General features: G+C 40.9%; 2 protein-coding genes across 3 annotated transcripts; both read right to left on the minus strand.

Moving 5' to 3' along the window:
* On the minus strand, positions 1–6,907 carry LOC125905142 (ictacalcin-like). Of its 2 annotated transcripts, none has more exons than XM_049603024.1 (3): positions 6,774–6,907; positions 495–640; positions 1–308 (listed from the first exon to the last, which is right to left on the minus strand). In XM_049603024.1, exons 2-3 carry the CDS (start codon positions 630–632, stop codon positions 168–170), a joined length of 279 nt encoding a protein of 92 aa, XP_049458981.1. In that variant the 5' UTR covers positions 633–640; positions 6,774–6,907; the 3' UTR covers positions 1–167. The 2 variants fall into 2 exon arrangements, with proteins under 2 accessions (XP_049458981.1, XP_049458980.1); XM_049603023.1 differs by lacking the exon at positions 6,774–6,907 and adding an exon at positions 2,043–2,198.
* Positions 4,433–5,071, minus strand: LOC125905141 (ictacalcin-like). The gene is made up of 2 exons (XM_049603022.1): positions 4,920–5,071; positions 4,433–4,733 (listed from the first exon to the last, which is right to left on the minus strand). The coding sequence occupies exons 1-2, from the start codon at positions 5,061–5,063 to the stop codon at positions 4,593–4,595; spliced, it is 285 nt and encodes a 94-aa protein (XP_049458979.1). The 5' UTR covers positions 5,064–5,071; the 3' UTR covers positions 4,433–4,592.
* Positions 6,908–10,482: the final 3,575 nt, after the last annotated feature.

Raw genomic sequence — 10,482 nt, forward strand, 5'->3', positions numbered from 1 at the left:
TTCATTTTGAAGAAAGTTTATTTCATTGTGCAAGATCATGTTTCGTGTCTTAATGGTAATTTAGTGAAGAGTAGTAAATATTTATTTCTTCTTCAAAACAGCTATCATGAGATCTCTTTCACAGGGAGGTGCCTCTCGATGCTGGCCCCAAGGTGACGCTTGGATCCCTATGATTTGGTGAAGTGCTCGTGGCAGAGTACTGAGAGGCAGCCAACCAAGTTGAGGAACTCTGGAAAGTCCACACTGTTATCCTGGTTTAGGTCCAGTTTATTGAAGATGCAGTCCACTGCTGCCTGGTCAGTGGCTTTCTGCAGGTAAGAAAAGTGTTGAAGATCATTGGGTGTGTGCACGATCGTAAAATCCTACAGGCTGTGATGATGTGTAAATTCTACCAAGCGTATTCACCGTTCTCTCCACACAATGCACCATGCATGTACGGTAAGACAGTGTGTATTGTTCAGGACTGAGATAGAGACAGGTCAGAGGTCACTCACCCCCAGCAGCTCTGCCAATTCACTCTGGAGCAGCTCTTTCATCTCTGCCTTAGTCAGGCTTTTGCTGTCCCCATCCTTGCTAGCGTATTTACTGAAGCTGTCAACGAGGAGGATTATAGCTTTCTGGGTGTTCGACATGATGATAGCTGGTTTAAAAGGACAGAAAAAACAAGAAGTGAGATAGTGACATATGAAGTTTGTCAATCAGAGTGTTTGTACATTAACACGCAAAGGTTCAGACTGGCCTAGTATTTTCCTTTTATATGACTAAGTGCAGAAGGTGCTGAAAGGTGAAGCTCTCATTTGATGCTGCTATGACTCCATCTAGTGGCAAAGTCGAGGTCTTCCTCTGCTGCGCTCTATAATGGATCATGTGGCACTGTGGTTACATTTGGAATGTTAACAAAGGACAGCATTTATATCTAAATCTTGAGGGAGTGGTTGAAGGGGAAGGAAAGGGAGAGGGTGTCTGAGTTCATGGCTCTGTTTGAAAAAACTGGGATTAAACAGATTTACTCCATTATTGTTTTATTTTTTTTTAACTAAGTATTGTTTTTTAATATCTGACCATCAAGTCTGATCATTACTGTGCCGAAGTTGACCAATTGTTTTTTTCTTCCTTCTACAATTTAAGTAGCTAATTTATAGTAATTATAGAGGTAAAATATTCACACAAAGGACTGCATACTAGTTTTATTCATTAAGAGCTTGTGAACAGTGGCTGACATCATTGCTTTTGTCACTGCCAGTGTTTTTCTCTGGCTTTTCCGTGGGGCTTGATAAAAATAAACTTCAGGTTTTCTCCAGGGCTGCTCCTATGTCCCCCTGTCACCAGCCTCTAACGCACAGTGTCTGCCGGGTGACACATTGTTATGGCAACAGCTTAAACTCTCCAAGTAACTCAGTCAGACTAGATAAAGATGCAGGTCAAGACTTGATTCAAGTCCCAGCAGTGGTGTGTTTTCTTAACGTCTAAAAAGTGTATTCTTTTTTCCACTGACTCAATAAACCCAAGGGAGTCAGTTCTGGTTGCATCCTGACTCACGTGATGCTGCTCCCTCTCTGGGGTGTGGTGAGCGGAGGAAACTGAGGCAGCAGAGGGTTTGTAAACAGATGGGAATTGCGGAGGAGGAGAACACAAAATGAACACCATATTACTCTTCTGTTGTTTGGTTTTAATTAGAAGAAAGATTGGAAGCTTGATGCTAACCTCTGAATGCACAATGCATCAGTGTAATGACATTACACGCTAAAGTAACCCAAATAACTGAACTCAACTTAATTCAGAGTAAAACTAAGCAATGTCTGTTGCAGCATTTGTTTTACAAGTAATGAAATACAGAGGAGAAGTCAAAGTGAGCTCAAAAACACCATATGCCCACAGAGCTGGTAACTGCAGTTATATTTTACACAAATAAAACTCAAATTACATCAAAGGTGATGCTTTCAAAATGATCACATATCGGAATAAGTTGTTGTGCATTTCTTTTAAAGTCAGTTAAAGACACTAAAATACGACCAACATCACTGCTTAGATTTTCTACTCACCAAAGCTGATTTGCAGAGACTCAGGACGACCGGAGAGTGACAGTCTTAGAGGAGCTGTAGTGACGGAGAAAGAGATGCAATGGATGCTTTATACACCACCACACCCTTTATCCCTCCCTCCATAATGCTCCTTTCATCTCCAACCACTCCTACTTCTCCCCTCGTGTCTTGTTGCTTTTTTTTCAAGTTATGTTTTAAGAAACACTGGACGCATTGTTGTTGGAATCAACAAACTACTAAATCATCATCCAACATCTGGTGGTTATTCATGCTGGTTGTTAGGGAGTCTACTCTGCGTCACTTCACACTTCATAGTGTTTTATTGTTGCTTAGATAGCCCATAGTGCATGTGTGCATTCAGAGAGGATTTTCAAAATGCTAAGAATCTGCATCATTCATTACAAAGATGTTTCTAATCTTATGATCTAAAGTTTGCATTCAAACCTAACACAACAAAGACTGTAGACAGCATGTTACATGTAGAAGAAGTGTAGCAGTGTGCTGTATCTTTAAGACTGTCTGTTTCCAAGGAGAAAGGGGATGTTTTGTACTTCTTGTTTGTTTCAGCTACAGTATAATTCAAACCCACTTAGCCAGTTTTTTTGCTCTTTGATACAATGTAACAAAGGAGGTTGGGGGATTTTGGAGATTTTATGTTCAGTGTAAGTTCACTTTCACTTTTAAATAAATTGTTTAAGACCCTTACAAAATGTTGAGTCAAGAGACCAAGGCTGGAGCTGGGTTGAGGAGTTACTTCACGCCTGTTTTGGCAGTTATATATCAAAACAAAATCAAGTGCTTAATCTGTGAAGTCAACTGCTGGTTGTCAGACCTTGAGGCACACATCTTGTCATTATCACCAAAATGCACGGCATTAAAAGAATATTTGTGTTAAAGCTTTTCACGACTTCAGCTACACACGTCACCGATATAGATGCTGGACTGGAGTCTAAAATATTTATGTTGATCACTGAAGCTGCAAGACAAAAGTGTACAGTAAAAATGTAACTGGGGTGTTTAACTGTACATGCTATCCATCTGTCCACCCACTTTCTATAACCTCTCACACTTAAGACAATTTGGAATTTACACGTCATCTTACCTGCAGGTCTTTAGACTGTGCAAGGGAGCTGGTGCACTCACAGGAAAGCCACACGCAGGAAATCATGCACACTTCCATAAAGAATAGCCCCAGGCTGCCAGGTCAGGTTTGAACCCATTTTCTAAGACCAACCTTTGAGCTGCTGTGCAGGACCTACACACTGTATTTGATTTATTTTGATTACCTATCATCTGTTTTTTGCACAAAAAGCCATTACATAAATGTAGTGGAGTCTATAACAAAACAGGAATATTAAGGTAAAGTTACAGTAGACTATCTTAAAGGCCCCGTGTGTGAGCTTTAGGGACGTCTATCAGCAGAAATTAAATATAATATTAATACCTAAGTTTTCATGAATTTAGGATTACCTGAAAATAAGAATAGTTGTGTTTTCATTGCTTTAGACTGAGATGTTTATATCTACATGTGAAATAGGTCCTCTTCAGCAGAGTCCACCATGTTATTCTACAGTAGCCCAGAATGAACAAACCAAACACTTGTCCTTGAAAGGGCCATTTATGTGTTTACATCAGCCACTATGGTTATCCTACATGCTTGGCACACAGGAGACGTTTCAGTCAGGTTTTATTTCTGCAACCTCACCACTAGATGCCACTAAATCCTACACACTAGACTTTTAAAACCTTAGTTAGAGCAAGACCGTATAACTTGAACATCACAAGTCGCCAAGACACACTGCAAAGAGTGGTTCGGTCAGCTGAGCATACTCTAGGCACTGTTCTACCTTGACTAAAGGATGTCTACAATGGTTGCTGCAAATATAAGGTCAGGAGATTCATTAAAGATCCCAACCAACCAGATAACTGCCTTTTCTCCCTGTTGAGGTCAGGAAGAAGGTACCAAATACACCAGGCCAGCAGTGCGAGGCTCAGGAAGAGATCCTATCCTCAGGACACAAGGATCCTAAATGAAGACCCTGCCTAATCCTAAACCTGACCCCCACAAAGTTGCTTAGTTTTGCCTTAGATCAATGAAGGGTTTTTAATAAATGTGCTCTACCTCCATAGGATACAAGCAACATCAGTGACATCCCTCTTATTGTAACCTGCAGTTTATTTCCTCTCCTGAAGTTAATTCAGCTCCAAGATTTAAGGCATGAAAGCTTAGCGTCAACAAAACCAAAGCACTCCCAGCATTTTGGGCCAGCCTCAATAGCATTGTAAGCTTACTGAGACTATGGTCACTGACATGTCTGTGCAGCCATCACATATTGTCACAGATATTGTTCCACAGACCATGCAGTAACATACAAAGTGCAAAAGTCAAATGTTTTGAAGAAAGTTTATTTCATTGTGCGAGATCATGTTTCGTGTCTTAATGTTAGTGAATAGTAGTAAATATTTATTTCTTCTTCAAAACAGCTATCATGAGATCTCTTTCACAGGTAGGTGCCTCTCGATGCTGGCCCCAAGGTGACACTTGGATCCCTATGAACTGGTGACTAAGTCGTGTAAGACCATAGCAAGGTGTGCAAACATGATGATGAACTCTTCAAAGTTCACAGTTTTGTCCTGGTTTTCGTCCATTGCCTTGAAGATGCAGTCCACTGCTGCCTGGTCATCGGCTTTCTGCAGGTAAGAAAAGTGTTGAAGATCAATGGGTGTGTGCACGATCGTAAAATCCTACAGGCTGTGATGATGCATAAATTCTACCAAGAGTATTCACCATTCTCTCCACACAATGCACCATGCATGTACGGTAAGACAGTGTGTATTGTTCAGGACTGAGATAGAGACAGGTCAGAGGTCACTCACCCCCAGCAGCTCTCCCAATTCACTCTGGAGCAGCTCTTTCGCCTCTGCCTTAGTCAGGCTTTTGTTGTCTCCATCCTTGCTAGCGTATGTATTGAAGGTGCAAACGAGGATGCCTAAAGCCCCCTGGAGGTTCGTCATCGACATGATGATAGCTGGTTTAAAAGGACAAAAAGAACAAGGAGTGAGATAGTGCCATATGAAGGTTGTCAATCAGAGTGTTTGTACATTAACACGCAAAGGTTCAGACTGGCCTAGTATTTTCCTTTTATATGACTAAGTGCAGAAGGTGCTGAAAGGTGAAGCTCTCATTTGATGCTGCTACGACTCCATCTAGTGGCAAAGTCGAGGTCTTCCTCTGCTGCACTCTATAATGGATCATGTGGCACTGTGGTTACATTTGGAATGTTAACAAAGGACAGCATTTATATCTAAATCTTGAGGGAGTGGTTGAAGGGGAAGGAAAGGGAGAGGGTGTCTGAGTTCATGGCTCTGTTTGAAAAAACTGGGATTAAACAGATTTACTCCATTATTGTTTTATCTAAACTAAGTATTGTTTTTTAATATCTGACCATCAAGTCTGATCATTACTGTGCCGAAGTTGGCCAACTGTTTTTTTCTTCCTTCTACAGTTTAAGTAACTAATTTATAGTAATTATAGAGGTAAAATATTCACACAAAGGACTGCATACTAGTTTTATTCATTAAGAGCTTGTGAGCAGCAAACGGTGGCTGACATCATTGCTTTTGTCACTGCCAGTGTTTTTCTCTGGCTTTTCCGTGGAGCTTGATAAAAATAAACTCCAGGTTTCCTCCAGGGCTGCTCCTATGTCCCCCTGTCACCAGCCTCTAACGCACAGTGTCTGCCGGGTGCAGTGCTGTAACGGAAACACGTGAGGACTCCCCGCAGCTAACCCGAGTGAGGCCCAATATCTACTCTGGGCCTATGCTCTGGGCACACAGACAAAAGGATCACAATGTGCTCCTTGCGATGAGTGCGGGTGCATACTTTACGGGCGTGGCCGAGTGACACATTGTTATAGCAACAGCTTAATCTCTCCAGGGAACTCAGTCAGACTAGGTAAAGATGCAGGTCAAGACTTGATTCAAGTCCCAGCGAGGTGTGTTTTCCTAACATCTTAAAAGGTATGGTTGCATTCCTTCTCACATGGTGCTCCTCCCTCATGAAGTCTGGTGAGCTGAGGAAACTGAGGCAGCAGATGTGAGTTGTGGAGGAGGAGAGCACAAAATGAATACCATATTACTGTTTTGATTCAAGCTCCTTTTGGGTCTAAAAAAATCAGGCCTGATGCAGATTATCACCGCTCTGTGCTGCATGTTCTGCACATCTCTCCCACTGCTGGGGAGCCAGAGGCATACACTGCCAGCCCAGTCACCTTACAGTCCCTCTCTCTCTCGCCCGGAGCACACTGCCTGTGTGAGCAGTGTGTGTGCTTTGCAGTCTTTGTGTCTTTTTCGCTGCCCGTGTTAACAGGATGGAGTAGCTACCCTGCCAGTGTGAGTGCACTACTCAGCTGCAGAATGTCTATAGTCATGCGTGAGAATTGCCAGAGGTAAATTAGAGAGAAATGAGCACTGAGCAATGTCTGTTGCAACATGTGTGTCACAAGCAATGAAGAGAAGTCATGGTTAGTTTAAAAAACACACCAAATGCCCACAGAGTTGGTAACTGCAGTTATATTTTACACATTTTTTTTTTTTTTTACTGAAATCACATTGAAGGTGTTGCATTCAAAAAGAATTTCCTGTTGGAAAAAGTTGTGGTGCATTTTTTTAAAAGTCAGATGATGACATTAAAAAACAAACGAAAAAACATTGTTTAGATTTTCTACTCACCAAAGCTGATTTGTAGAGATCTGAGGAGACCGGAGGAAGACTGGTGAAAAGCTGTGGGCTACTGATGAAGAAAAGTATGCCAGTATGTTTTATACATCACCACACCCTTTATGTAACAAAGGTGTTCACTGAATATCAAATGTCATCTTAGTGATTCTGAAAGGATAAACTCTTAGGTGTTGGCTCCATCTCCACAGGTTGTTCAGGAAGAACAGGAAAGATGATGATGAGTAATGCATCTGGTTCACACACCCACTAACTGACATTTATTTTTGATTGTTACGAATATCCCTATGTGATGTGGTTAATTCTCATGAAAACACAGGATAATAAACCAGGTGAATAAACGAATGTGAGACACCGGGAAAATACAGCAGTAACACAAGTCCTCTTTAGTTTGGGTCAGATGCTTTTTTTTTATGCCACTGAGTTTTATAGACACACAAACAGAAGTGTGTGATTGGTGCAGTAGGTGGATGAAACCTTGGCACTGTCTGATCACATGAACTCCGTGCACATTCAGTGTATAAAAGCTACAGACTTTAGGACAGTGCAGGGGCGTCATAGTGGGGGGAAAAGTGGGACTGACTACCCAGGGCCCCAATGGGAGGGGAGGTCCTTTTGCAGTTTTTTATTAGTGGGATACCTAAATTAACTTGGCTGAAAAACCAGTTGAAACCCTGAACTTTAAAATAAAATAGTGGAAGCGCTCTGAGGCCCCTCTAACCCCTTAAAGGCATAACATGGTTTAGTCCTTGTCTGCACTTGGATTCATCACAGCTAGACCTGAGTGAATGTCTGCTTATGTTGCTGAGGCACCAACCTGCACTGTCACGTCTTTCCCCAAGACAGGGAAATCGGGTTTCCAAAAAAGAAAAGAAAGAAAGCAAAGGGAAAGAGAGCAAACTGACTTTGTAAAAAACAAATCAAAAGGTGAATGAGAGACATGGATCAAGGAAGGAGGGACAGGGGGTCCACAGAGACTGCTTATGCATTTGGCCCAGAGTCTGGTACAGTGTACGTACGTGTGAGTGTGCTGAGAGGAGACACTCCTACACTGCAAAGTGTTGAAAAAAAGATGATCCCTCCCTCCATAATGCTCCTTTCATCTCCAACCACTCCTACTTCTCCCCTCATGTCTTCTTAGTTTTTCAAGTTATGCTTCAAGAAACACTAGATGTAGGCTATTATCGTTTCTTAGAATCAACAAAGTGCTAAGTCATCATCACACTTCTGATGATTATCCATGCTGGTTGTTAGGGAGACTGCTTTAAGCAATTTCACACTCACACTTGCATGTTTGCGTTCAGAGAGGATTTTCAAAATGTTAGCGCTCTGCATCATTCATCACAAAAATGTTTCTAATCTTATGATCTAAAGTTTGCATTCAAACCTAACACAACAAAGACTGTAGACAGCATGTTACATGCAGAAGAAGTGTAGCAGTGTGCTGTATCTTTAAGGCTGTCTGTTTCCAAGGAGAAAGGGGATGGATGTTTTGTACTTCTTGTTTGTTTCAGCTACAGTATAATTCAAACCCACTTAGCCATGCTTTTTTGCTCTTTGATACAATGTAACAAAGGAGTTTTGCAGATAAAACTAATAATAATTTAAGATACAAATAACTCTTAACTCATTCACTTTTAAATAGATTGTTTAAAAATGGATTTTCTTTGCCTTCTTCACTTTTACAAGCAGACGAATAGAGGGATACAGCAATGACAATGTGAATCACTTTTTAATGATGCAGTCACATGAAGCTGCTCCATTTAGAGGTCTCTTTTACTAATCCTTTAAAAGGAAATCAGTTTGTGCAAAAACTTTTGCTTGCAAACACAAATCTCTCAAGACTTTTGGAGTCAAGAGACACATTCTGGAGCTGTTTTGAGAAGTTTTAAGTCTTTTTTTTTTTTTACTCCCCCCAAAGAACTTGTTTTTTTTTGCACATTCAGTTTGAATCCAAATTCCACTTTACGCTCTTTGTTTGACTTAACAGGTTTGTCACGATGTGCTTGCCTCTGTGCAACAAACCACAAATACATTTTGATCATTTTCGCTTCTTTTCTAGAGATGAAGACCAAGTGTGACTTGACTTTTGCTGCACTGTCCCTCTTGAAAATCTTGAAAATCATAAACCAAAGCATTCTAAGTGCTATATCGTAGGCAACTGGACTTGGTTGAGTTTCTTGAATACCAAAACCAAGAAACCAAAGCAGTGAACAGTTTTAAGTCAAATGTGGATATGAATCAGAGAATGCCTTGTACACAGTCCTGAATAATTTCTTGTGTTTGTTTGTGTTGCCTTTCTTCTATTTATATTTAATGTTTGAGATGCACATGATTTCAACATTTGGGCACAATGACTCACTGAGGGTTTATTGTCATGGTGCTGATTGGTCCTCTCTTACTTGCAATTTTGTGGTGAGTAGTGTGACTCTCAGTCATGTCCCTGAAGCACATGAGTCATGCTGCAGAGAACAGACATCCGAGACATAAAAATTCGCACTGTGGCAACTTTGTGTGTGTGTTTGCTTCAACGTGTGTGTGTGGTTTGTTGCATGACTTTCAGTTAGAGATATCAATGGTTTTTCTTCCCAGCTCTCCTCTTTGGTCAGGGTACAGTTAATTTGGCCTCTAATTAACAACTTCAATCAAAGTCTAGTTAAGTACAGATCATACGTTGGACGTCAAGTCACTGCCACCAACTTTCATGTAATTTGCAACTACGTTTATAATGCAATCGGAGATTTTCACATTAAACTGTGCTTTTTTTTTACTGTGTGGAAAACTTTAGTCAAACCTTTTTTCCTGTCTTCTCCCCCCCCCCATCTTACTCACTTAGATCTACCAAATATGGAGGGCGTTTCCATGGAAACCACATTCTGTATTACATCCAACTGTGATTCATATGAAACTATTTGCAGTGGAGCTGGAGTGGTTTTAAGAAATTATCAAATACTCATGGCCAACATTATGATTGCAGTTACACTCTTATGCCATCTAATGGTCAAGTAGAAGAACACCATTTTGAGACACGTGTCTTATTTAAAACAACTTGATGTCCTAAGTGAACCCCAAACGCCCCATACCACCACCAACAACAGCTTTAGTTTAACCTCCACACCAGGCTGTGCAGCCAGAATTTTAGAAATACTGCAGTCACGACTCCACAAAACACCTGGCACCAGCCCCAGAAAAGTTTCACCAGAAACCGGTGGCATTTTATGTGTTTATTACAAAAAACACAGTGGAGAGATGACAGGAAATGAGGGGAGAAAAAGATGGGGTATGCTACATAATGGCTGTGAATATAAGTGAATATCTGCATGGGCAGATTATGAGACCATAGATCCCAGGCCTCACCACCTTTCCTAAATAGGAACAAGACATAGACTTTGTGGTGGTTTTACATCTCTTTTTATTATGCATTTTTTATGGTTTTGTGCCACCTTGTGGTTGTTTAGTGTGTTTTTGTAACGTGATGTGTCCCCTTGTAGTCATTTTGGGTCTCCTTGTGGTTGTTTACCCACCTTTGTTGCTATTTTGTGTTTGCTGTGTTAGGGGCCCACTGGCTCAAGTTAACATGCACTGACCAAGAAGGGACTCAAAATTACCACAAAAAGATCAAATAAGATACAAAATTACCTCAAGGAAACAACTCAAAAAGAGACACAAAACCACAAAAAGATGCATAACAACTACAAAGAGA

Source organism: Epinephelus fuscoguttatus, linkage group LG17 (genome assembly GCF_011397635.1).
Source record: "Epinephelus fuscoguttatus linkage group LG17, E.fuscoguttatus.final_Chr_v1".
Lineage (NCBI taxonomy): Eukaryota > Metazoa > Chordata > Actinopteri > Perciformes > Serranidae > Epinephelus > Epinephelus fuscoguttatus.

Coding starts and splice junctions, on each gene's coding strand:
- LOC125905142 (XM_049603024.1), bottom strand. CDS start 632: ATGTCGAACACCCAGAAAGCTATAATCCTCCTCGTTGACAGCTTCAGT. Junction 309..494: donor AATTGGCAGAGCTGCTGGGG/GTGAGTGACCTC, acceptor TCTTACCTGCAG/AAAGCCACTGACCAGGCAGC.
- LOC125905141 (XM_049603022.1), bottom strand. CDS start 5,063: ATGTCGATGACGAACCTCCAGGGGGCTTTAGGCATCCTCGTTTGCACC. Junction 4,734..4,919: donor AATTGGGAGAGCTGCTGGGG/GTGAGTGACCTC, acceptor TCTTACCTGCAG/AAAGCCGATGACCAGGCAGC.